Source organism: Rhamphochromis sp. 'chilingali' (assembly GCF_963969265.1).
Source record: "Rhamphochromis sp. 'chilingali' genome assembly, chromosome: 9".
In the NCBI taxonomy this organism is placed as follows: Eukaryota; Metazoa; Chordata; class Actinopteri; order Cichliformes; family Cichlidae; genus Rhamphochromis; species Rhamphochromis sp. 'chilingali'.
In genome coordinates this window covers 16,776,611-16,799,541 of record NC_137936.1, presented here as the reverse complement: position 1 = coordinate 16,799,541, position 22,931 = coordinate 16,776,611, and the positions used below count along the sequence as shown (strand labels likewise).

Genomic DNA, 22,931 nt, shown 5'->3' with positions numbered 1-22,931 from the left:
TCTAATTGTACTATCATGAACCTTAACATTTAACATGATAACTGAGGCCTGTAATGTCTGAGATGTAGCTTTTGGAATTTTAGTTTCTCAGTCTTGACTGAATGCTCCAGAATAGCAAACTGCCAAAACTTCTGCTTTTAAATAAGTGCACACACATTTATTTGGCAGCACCTGACAAATATTTACTCTCTTAATACATCTGGAAACTGTAAGAGTGTACTTTGCTTTTCATAAGTCAACACAAAGTGCTGCAAATACATTTTTTCCATCACATGACTGCATGTAGGTTTTAGTGTATTTCACAGTTTTGGACTTCTGGTCCCAAAAACAAGTAAAACTGGAAATGCTAAGTTACTTGCCATCTGAAATTCAGTTTTGTACATTATTCATTTAAATCCACAAACGAGGTGTTAATATGTGAGCAAGTCTGCATTATCGATATGGTGTTGGAAGCATTTATTACATTTGCATCCAGTCTGATCCTCCTTGCAAAGCAAAGTTTTAAGTTGTAGATTTTATAGTTCTGAATATAATTTTGTTCAACCCAACTGTCTCCAGTTTCTCTGTAATAATTTATGTTCTGTGGTTCACGCTATGAGAGGTCTACTGTTCATCACTAAGGGTCCTGATTTTATAGCTGCCAGCACATTTTCTTTGTGATGTGGTTCCAGATGCTCACACCTAGTAAGATGAGTCCCACCATGTGAGTTTCAGGGGTGGTATTAGTTGAAATAGCTTGTGTGGTGGATGTGGGTTTGTGAAGAATGAAAAGATTTGTGTTCTGAAGACTACCGCTGTATAAATTATGTATTACTATGTCATTATGAGTTCAAAGGTACCAGAATGACGTAAAGTTCTTCACTTGCTTGGGACAGAAGGGAAGAAAATATCCAGTGCTAACAGCAGTTTTTATTAAGAGTGAGCATACATTAAAAAACACCTGCCAGTTTACCGTCCAACAGGAAGTTTAGGCGAAACAGAAAACAGGGACATTCAAATCAGCTCTATACAGTGCTGAGAAAAACAGTATTTGCCTGCTTCCTGAGTTCTTATTCTTTTTTGCGTATTTGTCACACATGTTTCAGATCATCAAACAAATTTTAATATGAGAGAAAAATAACCGAAATAAAGGCAAAGTCCAGTTTTTAAAATATTTTATTCATTAAGGGGGAAAAGCTATTCAAACATGCCTGGTCCTGTGTGGAAAAGGAACTGCCCCTCTTGTTAAATCATGAATTAACAGTTAATAACCACAATTTTTAGAAAACAGTTCATTTTCACTAGCCTCACCCATGCCTGACTACTCCCTGAAATCGCTTAAATAGAACCTGTCTGACAGAGTGAAGTAGGCTAAATTATCTCAAACAGCAATGAATCATTCCACGATCTAAAGAAGCAACTGAGAAACTAAGTCAGTGACATCTCAGTCTGGAAAGGGTTATAAAGCAATTTCCTAAGGCTTTGGAACTCCAGTGAACTACAATGAAAGCCATTATCCACAAACAGAAGAAAACTTGGGACACTGTTGAACCTTTCCAGGGGTGACCGGCCTACCAAAATTACTCCAAGAGCGCATTAATGACTTCTCCAGGAAGTCACAAGAGAACCCAGAACAACATTTAAAGAACCGCAGGCTTCACTTCCCTCAGCTTTGGTCAGAGTTCATGATTCAACAATAAGAAAGAGACTGGTCAAAAATGGCATCCTCCATTTTTTTTTTTTTTTCCTTTTTCAAACACTGCTGAAAATAAACAGGACAAAGTCTTGTCTCATATTTGCCAAAATACCAAGACTTTTGGGATAATATTCTGTGGACTGATGGTTTGAGTCCTGTTACATCTGGTGTAAAACTAACATAGCATTTCATAACAACAGTCAAACATGATGGTGGTACCGTGACTTAACGGCCTGTTTAAGATCATGACAAAGCATTTCAATCGGCTTCAAGACCTCTTTAACTACCCCAAAACCTTTTTTTTTTTGGGGGGGGGGTAGTCAAAGAGGTCCAATTCAGAGGTGGACTCGCTGGTGTGTTTCGGATGATTGTCCTATTGAGTAACTTGAGTTAGTTCGAGTTTCAGGGCTTGACATTCTCCTTTGGGTACAGAGCTTAACCCTTTTGACTGCCTCACCAAGAAAAATACAATGAAAAAATTATTTGTTCATATTTTCTATTCCTTTAGGTCAGGGTTGTCAAACTCAAATACACAGTGGGCCAAAATTCAAATCTGGAACAAAGTCGCAGGCTAACATTAATATTTATTGAAAAAAAAAATCTTCCTCCAGATATGAGAATGAATCTCTTCTGATGGACTCGAACACGTTTTGCTGAAAAACTGAATATGGAACAAGCAAAGCTTTATACTAAACAATATATATATTAGCTGTATAATACCAGTAGGCCAGCTCTAATAGTCATTTGGTATGGCTTCGCGGGCCAAATGTAATTAGGCTGCGGGCCAAATTTGGCCCGCGGGCCAGAGTTTGACACCTATGCTTTAGGTCAATAATGATCACAAAAATACAATGAAAAAATTATTTGTTCATATTTTTTTAATCCTGGAAAACCTTCCAATGTGGCTGAAAAGAAGAGTGAGACAAAATGAAAGATTATTGCCAAACCCAATTATTGGGTTTAGAGAGCAATTACTTTTCCACATAGTCCCCCAAGTTAAGATAGCCTTTCTCTCTTAATAAATGAAACAATCATTTAAAAACTACATTTTGTATTTACACAGGTTATCTTTGACTATCACTAAGATTTGTTTTTGTTGATCTGAAGCATGCAAGTGTGACAAATATGCCAAAAACTGAAGAAAAAAAAAACTTTGTTGTTATTGTTTTTTGGGTGGTGGTGGTCAGTTTTTGGCACAAAGAGTAGCCTTTCAGAGCCAAAGGCTACTCTTTGTGAAGTTAGATGTTTAAAGCAATTGTAGCACACCCAACAAGCTATCGATAGCATAAAAATAATATATCGTATAATTATTATTGTTATTATAAATTTGGCGTCAAACAAATGAAAATGTTTATTTTAAAAACACAAACGGCTGAACTATCAACATATGACTCCTCTCTGCCAATCAACGAGCTTCTCTAGACCATTTAAAAACAAAGTGCCGGTCAGCGCGCAAAGATCTTCAAGGTGAGTTCGATTAGTAAGCACCGGGTAATGTCTGCTAGTCTTTCGCCTTAGCCGGGCGGAGTGAGGCTTCTATCTTTATTTGAGAAGGGGAGAACAGGAGCATTGTCTCACCACAGGGTGAGATAACCAAACGCACCAAACAAGGGAGCAATCATCTGTGAGGAAACCACTGAGCCAATAAGCTATATAGTCCTAAACTGTTCGCTACTAAAGTATTAACTACAGTGTATTTTTAAAAACGCTGTGAAAACTGAAATAAAGTTACTCCATCTTACCACAGATTTGCAGCCATGTAAGTCCTTTGTGTTACGAAAGCACACCTTAAATTGGTGTAATAAAATGTCAGTTTAGACACAGTCCGTTTTTTACTTCTATCTCGGTAGCAAAAGTGCATGTTTGCGCACGAAAACGGCGCAAAAATGACGTTAGCCTAAATAATTCGTGGGTGTCTATTTGTCGAAGCGGACGTGTACTTCCCCTCGCTGTCAGAGCTCGTCTCCAACTAGATAATTCGTCTTTGAGTTCAATGAGTGGAGAGTGGACATGAACTGAAAGACTGGAGATCAAAGCAAGCACAGACGGCTTGGAACCCCCCTTTTTTTTAAAAAATATTTCAGCTGGAGTCATAACGAAGATGCAACGATGACTCAGCCGCAGGTGAATGAGTTCATTCCTCCTCCCGAGTGCCCTGTTTTTGAGCCCAGCTGGGAGGAATTTGCCGACCCTTTTGCGTACATCAACAAAATACGACCAATTGCAGAGAAAACTGGTATCTGCAAGATCCGACCACCGCCGGTGAGTAATTCTTTTATTTTTTACAATTATTCGTGGTGTTTGCACGGTGTGCTGGCCTCTGCCGCTGTGGCTAATTTAGAAGGCAAAGTTGTGTTTTTAAGACAGGTTTCAACATGGCGGATTGCGCCTGCGAGTAAGAATAGTGAGCTAGCCCGAGCTGGACTGTGTTGTGTTTGTAACGGCAATGGGAAGCTCTCAGACACATGCCATTCAAGAGGAAACCTGTGTCCTGGTCGGGCTTAGTCGTAAAAACAAACCAGCCTGGATTCATGATAGAGGGTCGCCCAACTTAAAGAGCGCTATAAAAAAATAATTCAAACGCAAAAGTTTGCCTGTACGCAAAATATGATGCAAATTGTTTACGTTAGCGCAGAATGAAGTGCTTCCTGGAGTCTGCGCACGGAAATGGCTCGCCTAGACTTGACCTACTAATAATTTAACAACCATTTCTGCGCACTTGGTTAAATGTAAAGTCCAAGTATCTGAGCAGGATTTGACGGATTTAGACAGGGTGAATTAACCTGACTAGCATCAGTCGGGGCCCGTTTAAAGCCGCAGTTTTCTGACATCTCACGCTGGCTAACGTACGTGCTCGGTGGCCAACTGTTTATGGAGAAAAGGGTCGTAGAAACACGGCACTCAGTGGGGGACACTGTTTCTCTCTTTCATCGTAGTTTTATCAACTTTATCCACTCAAATTACGGTTATTCTCGACTGCTACTAGCGTTAGTTTATTAACCAGATAGTTTTATACTTGCTGGCTAATCTTTATTTCGCTATTATGGAAGCAAATCCAGGGCTATTTTTTAATAATAATTCTAATTGGACGATTAGCCTGGCGTAATCTACACCTCTCTAACGTCTCAGGGGTCAAATATCAAAGTCTGTAAGGAAATACTGACAATAAAATGGCTTTCCCCCCCTTAAATATCTTAGAGCTAACATAATGCAAAAATAATGTCCCATTGACCTTATTTCTGAGACATGTGACAGTAGTGGGCATATATTTTATTCAAGGGTGTGTCCATGCGTTAAAAGGGTAGATTGAACTGATTTTTTTTCTTTCTTTCTTTTTTTTAAATATGCCTGACGTAATTTTTTCCAGGTATTCTCTATGTCAACTTAAAAAGATAAAATATATATTTATTTTTTGCAAGGTCCTTGACATGGGTGGAAATGTTTTAACATGTGTGCATGCGTCTAAAGCAGAAATCAGGAAGCATGAAAAAAAGGAGAAAAAAAAGCTTATTTTGCACACTTTAACCCGTTGGGTATGAGTACAAGGGATTGAATTGTCATCAAAAGCGGATGGGTGGGGTGACTGCTTTCAGTGTTTGCTGGGTAAATGGCTGAAATGCACAGCTCATGTAAACAAAAGAAGCCAGTGGGGTAAATGTGAGCAAAGATTAGCTGCTGATAGTAGTTGGATTGATATTCGAGATCTATTTGTGCTGTCTAAACTATGATTTACATTTCACAATTATAAGTCAGCACCAGCAGTTTATTCTGGAATGTTTTGATCAAAATGTGGCTCAGGCAGACCAATAAATAATCTTAAATCCTTGAAGTGATGGAAACTGGGCTCTTGAGCTGGGTTTTCTACCAGGACAAATTTATAAGTTTGTAATTTTAATGTGTTTTTTTTTTAAAAACAAAAAAAAACAAAACTGTTATTAATGTCTATTTGTGAAGAGAGAGATCCTGGAGTTTTATTTTTTGTCTGCAAATTGTGTGTGCAAATGGTGTATACAATTCAGAGATTATAGATTGGCTCTTATTTGAGAGCCCTGTTTCTTTGTTTCATTATTCTCTTTTAACCCTTTCCCATGTACAAACGGTTCAGACAATGTTTGAAAAAGGAAGTAAACACTGCACCACAACCTGTTTTCGATCAGTGATTTTTATTTGGTGCACGGTATACAGGTAGAGTTTCCTTCAGGGTTTTACATGGATCACATTTTGACTATAGAGGTTAGCGCACATGCAGATGATTTTCGGGGACATTGCCAGGCCTGTTTGTGGTTAATTTCTCACAATTGTATTTGTCATTTTGGATTGAGATTGGAGGGCCTGAGTCATGTAGAGACCAGAATTTGTGCTTGCAGTCTTAACTACCATGGTCAGACTTGTGGAGGAGGGTCAGTAAAACAGAGCACATTTCTATTTGTTTTCAAAAATGATTGTTTTGCTTTGGTCCCACAACATTTGTTAGACTAATCCAACAATAAGGTGGTGTTAATGCAGCTGTTGTTATCTCTTCTCTGGCCAGCATTTCACTCATTGTCCAGGCCCAGTAAATCTTGACTGTGACATTTTAAAGAGCCTCTGGTAACGCTGCACACAGTAGGCAGTCAGCCTTAACAGTAAATGTTTGTGTTCATTTTTAAGAAATGTTGCAATAGTTGAAGATTGAAACACATCAGGAGCGTTAGACTAATTTGCAGGTCTCATTATCAGCCTGTATATGTAAATTTGCCACATTTCCTTCTCATTACAGTACTGTTTCAGTTGGTTTGGCATGTAAATGTAGTCGTCTTAAAAGAGAAAACGGACCTGTTTTGTTTTTGTTTTTTAAGTAAAAATGGCTCCCCTTTTTGTATACTTATCACAGGTTAGGATGTTATCACAAATGACTAAAAGTTACAAAATCATAATCTATTGATATTAGATCCTACAGTGCAAACATTGCTGTTTACAGCATCTGTTCATCTATTTTCCATCAGTATTAATAATATTTAGACGATTCAAAAAATGCTAACAATGCCATTGAAACATTAAAGAAAATGTAACCTGCATGTTTTGTTTAGTTTTGAATAACAATGATAATTTTCTACCCGAATGCTTCATGTTCTGACTCTAAGAATCCCACAGACTGAACATTTTGGCCTTTTTGACTCCAGAATAGACAAAACAGTACATTGGAAGACGTCACTTTAGGCACAGAAAGTTTAATGGATACATGTTCACAATGTGGAAACTCTATCGACTAAACATTAGTCAATAATAAAAGGCACAATGCAACAACAAATAACTGAGAGAAGCTGTGGCTGCAGATTTATTGGGAGGTTTCTGTATAGTTGTTTTTATGAGTGCTTGTTACGCTATAGAAGAACAAATGTGAAACCTGAAAAGCTTATCTCCACAATAAACTTTTTTTTTCTTTTTTTTTCTTTTTTTTTTTTGTTTACTGTTCTTTGTTCTTAGGAAGCAGTTGAGACTGTCCTTTAACTGTATGACAGCATTTACCATTATCGGTTTGATAATATGTGAGAATAACACAGTTATAATAACACTGTTTTGTATCACACATTGAACTGTACAAAATTGAGATCATTTTCCTGAATCTTGAACTTGCACTTACAACTAGTCGTACAGGAAGTTGTGCAGTATAGCATGGTTAGTGTTTTAGTTTGTAAGACAGTTGTTTTGCTCAGTTGCTTCGCATGCGGTTAGACATCGAAGTGAAGTTTGTGTTTTTAAGTGAAAGTGGGGACAGGTTCTGTTAAATAATAGCTAATTAGCAGAAATAAAGAGAACCTATGTTTGACAAATTTACTACCTTTTTGTCATATTTACACTCATTATATTTAATAGCATTAAAATGTTGACTTTTCTGAAACAATGGCTTACTGTTTCTCATTATGCAATTGTCTTTGCCTCATTCTTATGTGCCAAGCTGCAGTACTCGCATCTTATTTTCAGGTATTGAAATTGAAGTATTTACATGGAGCTCAGATGGGTATAAAGCCTGAAAGACTAAAGCCTAATTAATTTGGTAACATCAGCTTTTTCCTCTATGTTGGTTCATTTGAGTGTAATGATGATGATTACTGCAAGTAGACTTGGAATCTTGCTGTATATGATGATACCGCTGAAACTGAAAAATGTGCAAACAAAAGCATGTTTCAGTGAGTCTAATCGTCACAGCTTTAGTCTAATCTTGCTTAAAATGGTCTGTCTTTTTATTTTGTTTTTTGTTTTTCCTTTACTCATTTCAGGATTGGCAGCCACCGTTTGCTTGTGATGTCGACAGACTTAAATTCACACCGCGAATACAACGGCTCAATGAGCTTGAGGTACATTTGTCATCTTTATATATTTACAAAATCCAGTTTTGCTCATCTCTTGTATTCAGGTATTGCCTCACTCGCTGTGCTTTTGTTCATTGTCCTTCAAAAAAAAAAAAATGGCAGCATCGTCAAAATATCTGATTCACTATCATGTCATGGTGAGCCGTGAAAAGACTGCAGACATATTTCCCTCTTTTAAAAAATGTTAATACTAGTAGGAGAGAATCAAAAAGATAGTAACTCAGTCATTTTATTTCTTTATTTTTTTGTACTCTTCTTTTTGGAGCACTTAGTACTTCTCAGGTTATTTTCTTACAACTCCAATGCTTATTGTTTGAGGAGCTAAACAATTTTTCCTTTTTCCTTAAGGCTCAGACCAGAGTTAAACTCAACTTCCTGGATCAAATAGCAAAATTCTGGGAGCTACAAGGATGCAAACTGAAAATTCCTCAAGTGGAAAGAAAGATTCTGGATCTGTACCAACTGAATAAGGTGTGAAAATCCCCACTAGTGCTACAGTTATGAATCTAAGAGGGTGATCATGAATACGTTACAACTGAATTACAATTGATTTTTATGACTTGTGAATCAGCAGATGGGTGACAAATTAAAGGAAAAACCTGAACATTTAAGTACTACAGTGAGGAGCTGTGAGGCTAAGTATAAGAGGAGGGGGGGATCATTTAGCTCAGTGGCCTCAAACTAGGGTTTGTGAGCCACAGATTGGGTAATTACATTAACACGTTATGGTACCTGGCATGTAGTGGCACGTAAATGCATCATCTGCGGTTGAGCTAATTAGCACAATGGAAAAATATTTAAGTCAGTTCACATTACTAAGTAATACAAAAGCCAAACCAGCTAAAATTAGAAAGTATGACAACATTTACCTCAATCTTGGCTTTATCGAGAATGGCAATGGAAGACCAAAATGTGTTGTTTGTCTTCGAGTGTTAGTAAATGAAGCCAGCCAACCTAAAGCGGCATCTCATCACAAAGCACCCAGAGTTTTATCAGCATGAGGATTTTAAAGGGGTTCTTAAAATTTTTTTACACCCCTATAAGGGTGCTTAGTTAATCTGATTTAACTAAGATTGTTTGGTTTCACTTGTCCTGGTGAAAGTAACACCCTCAATAGTGGCTTAGACTCCAATCTGAGCTGGGAAAAACCTGCACCCCAGCTGGGAGCAGAGACTTGGAAAATGATTTTCCTACTAAGACAATTCATCTCCATTATTTATTTTTTTATTTTTTTTAATTTGTCACTTGTCAGTACAACAACTTTCTACACCAGTGAACTTGCCTTACTTGATATTTAATTTATTATTTCACTTATTTCACGCAAGTTGGTGAACGAAGAGGGTGGTTTTGATGCAGTCTGCAGAGAACGCCGCTGGACTAAGATTTCCGTCAAGATGGGCTTTGCTCCAGGAAAGGCTATTGGCTCCCATCTGCGGGCACACTATGAGCGAATCCTCTACCCATATAACCTTTTCCAGACTGGAGCCAATCTCCCTGTACGTACTCTCACCTGTTTTCTTTTTACAGAGTAACAGTAGGCAGTCTGGTTCACAGCTGGCTGGATGTTTATTGGAAGACTCTGCAATCCATTAGTTTCTTCCAAGATGTACACAGGAGATGAACTCGGGAGCAATGACCAGGGACTGCTTGTTTGCAGGCTAAATGCACATGAAATTATTGGTTGGATTATAATGACAGAAAAATAATTATTTTAATGGAATAAATGTGGAATATGATGGAAACGACAGCCTGGTCTTAAGCACTTTAGTGTCTTATTGAGTCTTCTCACCCACAGTGATACTGTGCACAGTTATCAAAGAGTAACGGGGGGTTTATTTTGTGATTTTTTTTTTTTTTTTTTTTTTTTTTTTTTTTAATTAATTTATTTATTTTGTGCTTCAGAGGTTAGATCAACCAGAAGCCTGTAGTACAAAGCAGGCATGTGAAAGTAACTCCAGGGTTAACCCTGGGTTTTCAAAATTGCAATAGCAGTTCAATTCTTGCTGGAGTACATCTCCATGGTAACTTATACTGCAGACCTAACTGCCTCCTGAGTAAGCTATGTTCTAGTTTAGAGGTCAGCAGGTGTGAAATCTACACTTAGTGACTGATCAAATCTCTGGAAAATAGCGTCACAATTCCCAGAAGATTCCACACGGAATCAGTGTGGATGGTCTAAAGAACAGGGCACCTATTTGTGCTTGTTGACCTTATATAAAATTTGCAAGTAGAGTAATTCTACATGTGAACGATGTCTCTATATTTAATCCTTACACTCATATTGTCAAATACCACTGCAGCTGATGGATTGAAAAGGAAAACTATCATAAGCACATCTAAACATTAATTTAATGGAACAACAATTATATTAACTGTCAGACACTCCCACGTCTTAATAATACAGCTGTGATACTAAGAAGGTTGTTAACTTGCAGTGTCAGCATTTTTGCCAGCTTTCCTTCCTGGTTTTAAATAGGCTAAACTTTATTAATGTAGTAGACCTTTTCCAGTCTCACTGGCCAAAGAGCTTTTCGGTGCTTATCCTGTTACAGACATTCGTACCACTTATTTGTAATATACTTTAAGCTTGTTTTATGTGTTAATTCTCCATATTTTTCTAATAGATTTAGCTTTCTTTGTAAAGCCAGCCATTCAGCCAGTGGACCTGTCCATGTTTGTTACTGGTCAGATGCCATTCATGTCACCTCTTTCATGTTAATGTGCTGGTAGCTAGATTGGGGAAACCCTGGGTTATACTTACTGAGTTATGCGCTCAGCTTCATGTGACCACGTAACCTGATTGTTGATCTTAGGGTAAGTGAAACCAGATAACAGACAGGACATCCTGGTTATGTTAAATTGGCCTTGTAGTACAGACCTCAGGACTACAAAGCATGTAGTACTGTTGCTTAACCTTCATCCAGTACACACCAAAAACGGTGCAGTTCAGTCTCTTGACAGTGTCTTGAAAGCAAATGAGTATGAAGGAATTTTATTTGCACTTGATGTGCTTTTATTGTAAAAGTTTCCACCATGTAAATTCAAGTGTTTTATGACCTTCCATTATGCACACACCAAAATAAGGTGTTGTCAGAGTGACTTTTCCAGTGTAAGAAAGACTGATTTTATCCAACACAAATTCCTAAAAGTTAAAACTGACAGTAAAAATTCACTGGGAACAAATTTAGTTGCAGGTATCTTGCAAGTTTGACTTAAACTTTGAGATCTGTTGACAGATCTACACTCTGACTGACATTTCTTTTTTGATGTCTTTAAATAGAAGCATCACAACGGTAAAACTTTTGACTTTTTGAAACTCATATACTCAATTCTGGTACTTTCAAATGTTGACAACCATGTTTGAATGTAGAGATCCTCAGATATTTGATAATTAAATCGTTGCCAGTTTTTAATCTTTTGGGGGGGGGCAGGGGGTTCTGTGTGTTTAATTTGGTGTCATTCACTTCTTCCTACAGGCAGCCACCTTGACCAATGACACTAAAGATAAGGAGTACACCCCTCACGACCTGCCGCAGCGCCAATCTGTCCAGCCCCAGGAGACCTGCAGCATTGCTCGCCGAGCCAAACGAATGAGATCTGAGGTGAGTCTGTCATCTTTGACATTTCCCTCTGAATCATAACTTCTTTGTGTTATGGATTTTACTCTGAAATTCTTAAAACTCTATGCTTTGATTAACTCATTTTCACCTATAAGGTCAGGTCAATAATTGTTACTGGCTGCTGGCAGTAGAGTTTGTTCTCCAGATTTGTGGTTACTTTAAACAACGATGGCCTCCTTTAACCATCTGATCTCCAGCGAAGCTAATTGATGCCTTTGAAGCAGGCAAAGGCTATAAAAAGGTAGTTTACACTGACTGTAATGGAGGATAAAGGAACTGTGAAAGTTGCAGCAAAACAGCAGGAACCAGAAAACCACATGTCTGCTGGGCATTTAGGCAAAACACAACTCCCTGTTGACTGCAGAAGAACTGCAGGAAGGCTTAGCTGACGCATGAGTAGTGGGCACTGTTCCAGTGTGCAGCATTCTTAATGACTCTGCTGCATGCGTTTTTTTGGGGTTTTTTTAATTTATTATTAATTTTTTAAAAATAAAGTGTTGTGCATTTGTCTTGACAGGCTTTTGTTTCAGCTCTAAAACAAGATGTTTCTATGTCTTGTCATTATGACAGCATTTTACTAGTTATATTCCCACATTAGTTTTGAAAGTACAGCTGACTCTGTTTCTGACTCTTGCTGCAGAGGGGCTATGTCAAAAGTGAACCCAGAGAAGTTCGTGAGACTCGTCCCAACCTGAGGAGGAGGATGGGAACATTTGTTGCCAAGCCAGAACCTGGTAAGAAAAATAAACCTGACCTGTACTGATATATTTATAAATAGAAATAATTGGTTTGTGTAATGGGTCTGAGTGTTATTGGGGACTCCTGAAGCCTCCAATCAATCTTCGTCCTTGTCTTTCAGTGAGAATGGCAGTCACTGAGGTGAAAAAGGAGCCCATTGATCACAAGGATACAACTGAATATGAAGAAACTGTATTAGATAAAATTATCAAACCTCCAGTGAATAAAGTAAATGTTTCCCTATGTACTAAATTTATTGGCCAACTACTTTTTGTTACATGATTCAAACATGGATCTATTTTGTACACAGTACATCCTCATAAGTGTTCTGTCTCATCAGGTGGACCACTACATGTGTCTGGTGTGTGGCAGTGGAAGCGCTGAGGACCGCCTGCTATTATGCGACGGCTGCGATGACAGCTATCACATCTTCTGTCTCATCCCTCCGCTCCACGATGTTCCCAGAGGCGACTGGAGATGCCCCAGGTGCCTGGTTGAGGTGAGCTATACCTCCTGCCCCCTCAGGAAGCTCAAGTCACCGTGAACTGGAGTGTAGTCTCCCATCTGACATGTACAATTATAGTATAATCCCAAGTGGCTTGTTTTAACTTCATATACAATCTTTTGGTTTTGACAGGAATGTGGCAAACCAGCTGTTGCATTTGGCTTTGAGCAGGCCAGCAGGAGCTACACCCTCCAAACTTTTGGAGACATGGCTGACTCCTTCAAGTCTGATTATTTCAATATGCCAGTTCATGTGAGTTTTCATCACACATACACTGAGTAGCCTTTAGTCTGTTTTGTTGATACTTGCAGTTCATTTTAGTCAAAAGTAAAGTCTTTAAGTTCCAGTTTCTTGTTTCTGTTTATTGATGTCAGCAGCTTAATAGTTTAGAAATGTAAGCGTGAAGGTTCTCTATATACAACAAAAACGGGCTAAATGGACACTCTCTGAATAATTCCTCTTTTTCAAACCATTCTCTATAAACAGAGGTGGTTTTGTGGGGAAGATTTCAGCACATGAAATCCTCAAACCAGTCAGACTGGCACCTACAACCACACATGTTCAGTGTCATTTAAATCACCTTTCTTCCTCATTTGCGATACTCATTTGTGATAGCTGCTGCCATGTGATTGGCTAATTAGACACCTGCATTAATAAGCAGTTGACCAGACCTATCTAATGAATTGGCCAATGACTTTATGCTATAATAATGTCTTTTAACCAACGATCAACATAAATGAGAATTTCATCATATTTTTCAGCTCAAACATATGAGCACTAATATGAAACACATACTAGATTAAGTTATTACTAAGTACAATTATGATAAGTTGGGGAAGTGGAAGGAATTTATTTAAATTTATTTCACTATTCAGAAATTTTAAACACACACATACAGGCCATGATAGAAATAGAATAACAACAATCAGAAGTGAAAACAAAACAAATTGAGAAATTCTTTAATATGCTCCAGTTTGCTTCTTTTTTTTTTTTTTTTTCTTTTTTCTTTTTTTTTAACCACGTTGTAAGCAACTTTGAGTATTTCTTACATTTCTTACCAGAAGTGATGTAAATCTAGTTTTCCCACAACTTTATTTATTTATGCTATTGAATGTCCTCCAGATGTGACAGCTTGCACAATCAAAACAGAGGCTGCACTGGCTCTTACTAACTGCTCTGTGCGCAACACCATAACAATGTACAAAATGAAAGTATTCCAGTGCACGAAAGTGCCGTTTTCATCATAAACCAGTTTTTTTTGGTTTTTTAAAAAAAAACTGGTTTATGAAAACGGCCCTGGATTCCATTATGATTATAAATGCTTTAATATAAATCCTTCATTTATTTTTTTCTTAATTCTATTAAGATGGTGCCTACTGAGCTGGTGGAGAAGGAGTTCTGGCGTCTAGTGAGTACCATCGAGGAGGATGTGACTGTGGAGTATGGAGCAGACATCGCCTCCAAGGAGTTTGGGAGTGGTTTTCCCGTGAGAAACGGCCATTTTGAAGTTTCTCCTGAGGATGAGGTACAAATTGTCTGTCATGGGAATGTATTGTGCCTTCTCTCTGTGAAAATGCTTTGTCTCCTTTTGTTTTCTTTAAAGCATTAAATATCAATAAACAATAGAAAAAAATATATAGTTGTCTATATAAGACTAATATTTTTATGTATATTAATGTTTTTAATTTCTCAAAGCATGGTAACTTTTACAGCTGAATTATCACCAAAAGTGGTGTTAGATTTCTGGCAGGCAACAGTAAAAATAAGCGTGACTGATGTTTGCAGTCGCATATTAAAAGTTTTCTGGGCTATATCTGAGTGAGTGGAGTATTTAGACCTGTGTCTTACCCGCAGCATTACCTGACCAGCGGCTGGAACTTGAACAATATGCCGGTCCTCGATGCCTCGGTGCTGACTCACATTACAGCCGACATCTGTGGCATGAAGGTACCCTGGCTGTACGTGGGCATGTGTTTTTCCTCTTTCTGCTGGCACATCGAGGACCACTGGAGCTACTCCATAAACTATCTTCACTGGTACAGTGGACTTTTTAACTCTATTGTGTAACTGTGATGATGATGATTTTTAATTTGGGAGTTTGGATTTTTTTTTTTTTGATTTTTTTTTTTTTTTTAAACTCTAAAAGCAGTTTTGTGTGTGTGTGTATATGTGTACATTAGAAACGCATCTCATCTGAACTTCAAAATCAAGGAAAAACCAAACGGACAGGAGCGTGTCACTCCATTATGAAACTTATTTATAATGCATAAAACTGTGTTACATGCGGGGTTACCGTGATTGGGGTTTTTTTGTTACTAAGAGGTTTGTCCACATGTGCAGGGGTGAGCCTAAGACGTGGTATGGGGCTCCTGGTTATGCTGCAGAGCACCTCGAAGCGGTCATGAAGAAACTAGCTCCTGAGCTGTTTGAGTCTCAGCCAGACCTCCTTCATCAGCTGGTCACCATCATGAATCCCAACACGCTGATGAACAACGGCGTCCCGGTAAATAAAAACAGTGAAGACAAATTTGCGCATACATGATTTTCTCACACAATTATGGAAATCAAATTAAAAAGATTTAAATGTCAACATTGTTTAAACTGTTTTACTCATTTGTTTTGAGATTGAATTCATTTTAAAACGACTTCATGGAACATTTCTTTCTTGTATTTTCACCTGTAGATTTATCGCACCAACCAGTGTGCAGGTGAGTTCGTCATCACTTTCCCCAGAGCTTACCACAGTGGATTCAACCAGGGTTTCAACTTTGCTGAAGCGGTCAACTTCTGCACAATGGACTGGGTAAGAAATGTTTTATTATGTATCACATAATACTGTACTTAGTTTTCAGTTTGTTTCACTAAGCTTAATCCAGGATTAGACCCTAAACAGAAGCTTGTTGTTACTAATATTACTGTTTTGGCGCCACATGATTGACTCATTCCTCTTGAACACCCCTTGATCTCCATGTTTTCTGATAGATGCCCCTTGGCCGTGGCTGTGTGGCTCACTATCGTCAGCTGAACAGATACTGCGTCTTCTCCCACGATGAGATGGTTTGCAACATGGCCATTAAAGCTGACACGATAGATGTCAACCTGGCTGCCACTCTGCATGAGGATATGGTTATCATGATCCAACAGGAGAAGGAACTACGAGAGAAAATCACTAAAAAGGTGAGGAGCTTCATCCTCAGTATCCAGTGTTTTTAAACATGCACATTACAACCATCAAAAAAGAAGCACAAAATAACAGATTTCATCTATCAGACTGAAATAAGGGAGAACTTAAAATTTTTAAAGATGTTTGTCACAATATAAGTTTCCACTCGAGAGATCTTGTTTTTTAGGTACACATATGTCACATTTGGCTCCTCTGTCTCTTGTGCTGCTCTAACGACTGAATCTGTGTCCCCAGGGTGTGATGCAGTCTCGACAGGTTGATTATGAGGTGCTCCCAGACGAGGCGCGGCAGTGTTTCAAGTGTCTGACCACCTGTTACCTGTCTGGCATCACCTGTGCCTGCAGTCCTGACAAGATGGTTTGCCTGTACCACACCCAGAACCTCTGCTCTTGTCCTCCTATCAACCTCACACTCCAGTAAGTAATTAATCAGAGGAACACTGCATACTCATTTTCATATTCATTTCTCTTCTCATGTACTGTCACAGCTGTGTGGCCTACTTTAAATGTTACGTGAAGTAAAAGTTGGAGCAAATTTTCCCTGAAAGCAAAAACATAAAAAATTAAGCACTGTTTCACAAAAAAAGTAACTTATACTTTCACCAACTACTAGTCAACCTACAAATATTAAGCTGTGCAAGGCCAGCCTGCCTTTTTTATAAAGACAAGGTTTGGAGCTTGCAATGTTTGGCAGAGGCGATTATGACTTTCTGCTGAAAACTGACATGGCAGTTACCAGTTTATTCACCAAGTTTTGTTTTTCTTTTTTTCGTCCAGTTACAAGTTTACACTGGATGAGTTGTACCCATTGATGGCATCTGTGAAGCTGCGTGCCAATTCATATAAAGACTGGGTGTCTAATGTCCAGGACATTGTGGAAAACAAAGGAACCAAGAAAAAAGGTGCCACCACAGTGATGCACTTTCTGTAATCTCAGCGAGTTACTCAAATGTTAACGTGTAGTTTGGACTCTTCTAACGAACTCTTGTTTTTCCTGGTTAGGGTTGGAGGATCTTCACATCCTGGTAGAGCAAGCGGAAACAAAGGCGTTTCCTCAAAGCAGCCTCCTGGATCAGCTGCGTACAATTGCCTCAGAGGCCGATAAAGTTTCTGTGACGGCACAGCAGCTTCTCAACGGGAAGAGGCAGACGAGGTACTGAAATCTGATTTGAAATGTTCCACGCTGCTCGTGGCTCCATCTTTAGTTCTGTGAAACGGCCATGTTGATTCAGTTTCATATAAGGTCACACAAGATATTACACAATTATGTCATGTTCTTGTTATTTTCTGGAACAACCCGTTTTGTGGGACAGATTTCCAATTTGTGCTAGTGTGAGCTTACTCACATTTATGCAAATTGCTGTTGTTGAGCTTATCTGCTCGGCCGTTTTCTTTATTTTTTTTCTTCTTTTTTTTTTCTTTTTTTTTGCCAGTCAAAGTGCTAAGTGGTGTGTAAATCAGTTTTAATCTGTGTTTCAGGTACCGCTCTGGGGGAGGCAAGTCCCAAAGCCAGAATGAGTTAACTGTGGAGGAGCTGAGGTCATTTGTCAAACAACTGGATAGCCTGCCATGTAACATCCGACAGGCTCCTTTACTGAAGGTTTGTTTATTTAAAAAGTAAATACAATTTTTAATTGTATAAATTTAATTATTCCAAGCTATTAGTCTCTTGAGAAAATTGCTTCAACTTCAGTCCTTATGTGTCCAAGGTTTGGCAGTATCTCTAGACTTTAGATTTGTAAGGTGTGGCCGAGGTAATATTGCAACGTCATACCTGTTGGATGTGATCTACAGGATCTTTTGACTCGGGTGGATGACTTCCAGCAGCGCAGTGAATGCCTCCTTTCTGATGAGTCACCCAGCGCGCTGGAGCTGCAGGACCTGCTGGATGTGAGTCTGGGCCTGGACGTGGAACTGCCGCAGCTACCCCTTCTCAGAGAGAGACTGGAGCAGGCTCGATGGTTGGAGACCGTTCAGCAAGCCAGCAGTCGGCCGGACAGCTTGTGTCTGGACACGATGAGGAGGCTGATAGACCAGGGTGTGGGCCTGGCCCCTCACAGCTCTGTGGAGAGGGCCATGGCTCGTCTGCAGGAGTTGCTGACAGTGTCAGAGCAGTGGGAGGAGCGAGTGCTCAGTCTCCTGGAGGCCAGGTGAGATATGACGGTTCACATCTTCTTTCATGCTCACATCATGATGACAGAAGGCAGAAATGAAGAAAATCCAAGGTTATTGCAACTAATGAACTCTATGAAAATGCAGTAAAATTCACATTTTGTGTTGTGTGAAAGTGTAAAACCAGCTGAAAACTTCAGACGGAGTGAAATGTGCCACATCTGTAGAGCTGGGTCGTGGTGGATAAAAGTGGATTATGGTGCTGTGACAGGCAGGCGAACATTTTTCTTGTAAAACAAAGGGGGGCCTAGCAAAAAAAGTTTGGGAACCACTGGCTTAACCCATTAATAGATAAACATAAACCAAATACTACAAATGAGCTTATGGTCTTTCATTTTTAGAAATGTCTATTTTATTTCTTTATCACTTGTATAAAACCTAAACATCTACACTGTTTTCTAACCCTGACGCCTCTTCACAGGCCATATCAGGGCATAGAAACCCTTGTAGCTGCTCTGCAGGAAGTAGAAAACATCCCTGCTTATCTGCCCAACTGTCTGCAGCTGAAGGATGTCGTCACCAAGGCCAAAAAATGGCTCCATGAAGCTGAAACACTGCAGGTAAAAATCATACTTTATGCTTTCAGCACTTTAGTTTGAGTAATGGGTGAAACTGAATTATTAATCTTGTCTGTGCTTACAGCTTGGGGGACGTATTCCTGTGCTCGACATTCTCTCTGAGCTGGTTCTCAGAGCAGAGGGCATCCCAGTGAAGCTCGACCCGCTCAGTCGACTGGAGGCCCTTGTCAGTGATGTCAAGAGCTGGAAGGAGACGGCCGCAAAGACATTCCTATTGAAAAACTCCCCTTTCTCACTTCTAGAGGTAAATGCGTATGCAAATGTGGCTGACCAATTTAATCATTATGCATCAGTATGAAAATTTAGTGCCAGATATCACAAAACTACAAGTGTGGCAAATTACCTGAACTTGAAAAGCGCCTCTAATAGAATTTGTCATCATGTTTTCAGGTCCTCTGCCCAAGGTGTGACATCGGATCTGCACATCAGAAGTCAAAATCTAAAAAAGTGAAAGAAGCTCCACAGATCATTAAAAAGACTTTAACAAAACTGGACTCTTTGTGTGATGTAGAGAGAGCTCTCTCTGAGAGTAAGGACTCTGCCTCTGCTGTAAGTATGGCTGCATCAAATTTTCTTTTTCTCTGGTAACTTTTTCAGTATAGTTAGGACTAAAAACCAGCTCTTGTATAGTTTCCTTTACTCCAGAATCCTTCTTTGTTAAGAAGTGCTGGTTTTTTTTTGTTTTTTTTTTCTTTTTAACTTATAAACAGATAAAAACGGATCTTTTTATTTATTCACTTGTTCTTCTTTACTCTGTCAGTAAATATTGTCTATGAATGCCATTTCAACCATTTAACCTAGTATTAGAAGCAGTGACTCTGACTCTATCTTGGTCACCTTTAGTAGGTTAACCTAGCATTAAACAAGGTTTAGTAGGCACAAATCTGTGTAACGATGAGTGGAGGGTTCCTCAGAAAATGAATGGGGGGGGAAAAATATGATTTCCTTTATTAGAAGTCTCATCAGGGAAAGTTCATATATTAATAGAGACATTGGCATTAGGCTTCAGATTAGTTTTTAATTTCATCTAATTTTCTCTCCTCACAGATGACCACTCTCGCCGAGGTCCGACAGAGGGAGATGGAGATCTTACTGTCTCTGAGGTCTTCAAACGAGTCAAAGCTCCTTCCTGCTGAAAGCTGTTGTGCACTTAGTGTTTGTGTTTGCCAAAAGGCTCCCTCAGGAGCCATGATGCAGTGCGAGCTCTGTCGAGACATTTTCCACTGCGGGTGTGTTACAACAACCGCAGAACTTGAGTACGGTCAGGCCTGGCTGTGCCCGCTGTGCCAGCGGTCGAGAAAACCACCTCTGGACAAAGTCCTGCCCCTGCTGGCCTCCCTTCAGAGGATTCGGGTCCGCCTGCCAGAGGGCGATGCTCTGCGGTTCCTCATCGAGAGGACTGTGAGATGGCAGCACAGAGTCCAGCAAGCCTGCGCAGATGGAGTACTTGAGAACGTGTCAAAGATGGTCAGTGTCTTTTATTTTGTAAACATTGTTGTTGATTTAAGTTAAGCGTTTGTGGTCTGAATTATTGTGATTCACCATCAGGAGTCCCGTTTTCTAGACACCATCATGGAAACACTAGACACTGAGCATTTACAGTCACTGATGGCGTTTTTAATTGTTTCAGGTGAGAGTTGGACCTAGAGAGTCTTCACATTTGCCTCAGGAAAAAAATGGGTCAGCTTTTTATACAGAGCACAAGTCTGTTCCGCTCCACGGTAAGTGTCAAAGCTTTTTCATTTAAGCACTCTGTGCAGTTTCACTTTTCAGAGCAACTCTGATGCTCATTTTGTTTTAATTTTTCACAGGACTTAGTCCTGAGCTGGAGGAGCTGATGGTGGAGGGATTCCTGCTGCAGGTCACTCTGCCTGAGACGGAGCAGCTGTACAGATATCTACTCTACAAACTGGTCCCCCTGCCCTCACAGAGCCCTCCCTGTGGGAACAGCACAGAACAGGACCAGAAGTCTCCAAAAGGGAGCCCTCAACACAAGGTAACAGCTCCTACTAAGTGTCACACCAAATGCATTATGCCATAATGCTCTTGTTTATTAAGTCCACTTTCCGTATGTTGTGCTTAGAATGGCGTGTCGAGCCTGAAAAAGGAGGCCGTGAACAGTCAGAGCAAGCGGACCAAGCGACGTAAGGACAGCTCCGATTCTCAGCACAGCGAGAAGGCCAAGAAGTGTCGCAAGAAAAAGCCCAAGAGAAGCAAAGAAAGGACCGAAGAATCGAAGAGAAGCGGTTCGCCCACGCACACGTCATCTGACCCTGCTCTTTCAGATTCAGAAGAGGACTACTCGCTGTGTGCTGCACCGTGGTGCAGAGAGCCAGAGGGTGATGAGGTGAGTTTCATTAGTCTGCTGCATTTACGCCAACTTATGTAAATACTTATGTGCCTGTATAGCTGAAGTTTAAGTGTACAAAGTGAAAATTTATTGTATCTCGTCTTGTCATTTGTAGGTAAACTGGGTCCAGTGTGACGGCAACTGCAATCAATGGTTTCACCAGATCTGCGTCGGCCTGTCTGCTGAGCGTGCGGAGAAGGAGGATTATGTTTGCATAAGCTGCACACAGCCAGAATACAGCAGAGCAGAATAAAGACCAAAAAGTCATGTTGAAGGATGAGCAGATTTACTGCAGATGCTGCAGCACTTAAGTGCACACCTGAACTCTGTGTGTCCTGCGGCTTCTCCCCTTTACCTTCTGGCTTGCCCTCAGTGAACATGGTGCTACTTCTTTTTCCCCAGAGTTACTAAAGACTTCTGTCACTGTTTTGTTTTGTTTGTCACATGGCTGGATTTTCAGCCAGTCAACTAATCCTTTCTGAAACTTTCCAAGACTCGATGCAGATGTGGTAACATGTTTCAAGAACCAACAGCGCAGGGATTTTTCAACCAAAAAATGTCAGTTTGGCATTTTAGAACAGTTTGTTTTTCTTTTACATGCATCTGAACAATGTGAAACTTATCTTTTTTTCTTGTAGATTAAATATTATTTATCTAAGCAATAGCTGAACAGATTAATTGAAGGTTCAGTTTTCACCTGAGCTATATTTGTGCGTAGAAAAACTTTGATAAAATGCCTTCCTAAAGCAAAAACCCTGAAGAATTCACTTTATGACCCTATGATACACAGTTCACTTCAAATTTGTGTACACGTCAAAACCGAAATGGATCAACGATCCTTTCACAAACCACTGACTTTGATATAAAGTCAGGTTTTCCTTCTGTGATGTCTGCAGAGGAAAGTAAAAGTCCTGGATCCCATATTCCTGCTGTTGGGTGAGACTCAATTAAAGCCACAAAGTAAGAATGAACTGTCCGACATCAAAGGAATGTACATGTTGTTTTTTTGGGTGGATTTTCCCTTTATGGCTGAGGCTGATATATGTGTTGGACTTAGATTTAACACAGACTGTGTGATTTATTTTGCCACGGGTATATGACCTTTTTCCTGCTCCTTTGGGTAAATAATATAATTCATATGTTGCAGTTTGCATTATAAAATAAAACGTTTGTTCCTGTACGGCTGGACTCCTCAGTACTCGGCGTTGAATACCATGAAAGTTAGTTTGTGGATTTTCAGCTGTTTTTTGTTTGTTTTTTAAAGTGTGTGTGTGTGTGTGTGTGTGTGTGTGTGTGTGTGTGTGTGTGTGTGTATTTTTTTTCTTTTTTTTTTTTTTCCCCCCCATCCATTTTGGAAGAGGAAAAGATGTTCGGTGATCCTCAAGTCGACAGGAAATTAACACAGGTCACAGGTAAACTGATCGCTTCAGAAACAGAGTCACTTCAACCTGTTGGGGAGACTTCAGAATTTATTTCGTCTCCTTTGCTTAATAACTGTGGGCTTGTAGCATACTTCATTCAATAGAAAACACAAACTTGAGTGGGGGGGGCATTTATTTGTGATTGTTTAACAGACACAGGTATTCATTGCCACTAATATAATTCCTCACATGTAAATTCAATTAACTGCAGAAAGAGCTCAGCATACACACACTATCACAGGCTCCAGTGTCTGCTGGCAAGCCAAAAATGAAATTCACTTGTTCTTTCTCAAGCACAACTTTTGACATACTATTCTTTTAAAACCCAATAAAGGG

At 39.5% G+C, this 22,931-nt stretch overlaps 1 protein-coding gene across 1 annotated transcript; it reads left to right on the top strand.

Annotated features, from left to right (window-relative positions):
- The first annotated feature begins 3,473 nt into the window (after nt 1-3,473).
- Nucleotides 3,474-22,354, top strand: kdm5ba (lysine demethylase 5Ba). Its single transcript, XM_080892633.1, has 27 exons — nt 3,474-3,937; nt 7,936-8,013; nt 8,377-8,499; nt 9,354-9,524; nt 11,505-11,630; nt 12,289-12,382; nt 12,508-12,614; nt 12,727-12,885; nt 13,024-13,143; nt 14,258-14,416; nt 14,746-14,927; nt 15,232-15,394; nt 15,575-15,694; nt 15,874-16,068; nt 16,310-16,491; nt 16,852-16,976; nt 17,077-17,227; nt 17,554-17,674; nt 17,869-18,224; nt 18,668-18,806; nt 18,889-19,068; nt 19,215-19,373; nt 19,872-20,291; nt 20,455-20,545; nt 20,636-20,820; nt 20,908-21,171; nt 21,290-22,354. The coding sequence occupies exons 1-27, from the start codon at nt 3,785-3,787 to the stop codon at nt 21,425-21,427; spliced, it is 4,461 nt and encodes a 1,486-aa protein (XP_080748759.1). The 5' UTR covers nt 3,474-3,784; the 3' UTR covers nt 21,428-22,354.
- The last annotated feature ends 577 nt before the right edge of the window (nt 22,355-22,931 follow it).

Excerpts from the sequence above, each read along its gene's own strand:
- kdm5ba (XM_080892633.1), top strand. The coding sequence starts at position 3,785 with ATGACTCAGCCGCAGGTGAATGAGTTCATTCCTCCTCCCGAGTGCCCT. Across the intron at positions 16,069-16,309 it reads GAGAGAAAATCACTAAAAAG|GGTGTGATGCAGTCTCGACA; the intron begins GTGAGGAGCTTC and ends CTGTGTCCCCAG. Across the intron at positions 19,069-19,214 it reads CCCCTTTCTCACTTCTAGAG|GTCCTCTGCCCAAGGTGTGA; the intron begins GTAAATGCGTAT and ends TCATGTTTTCAG.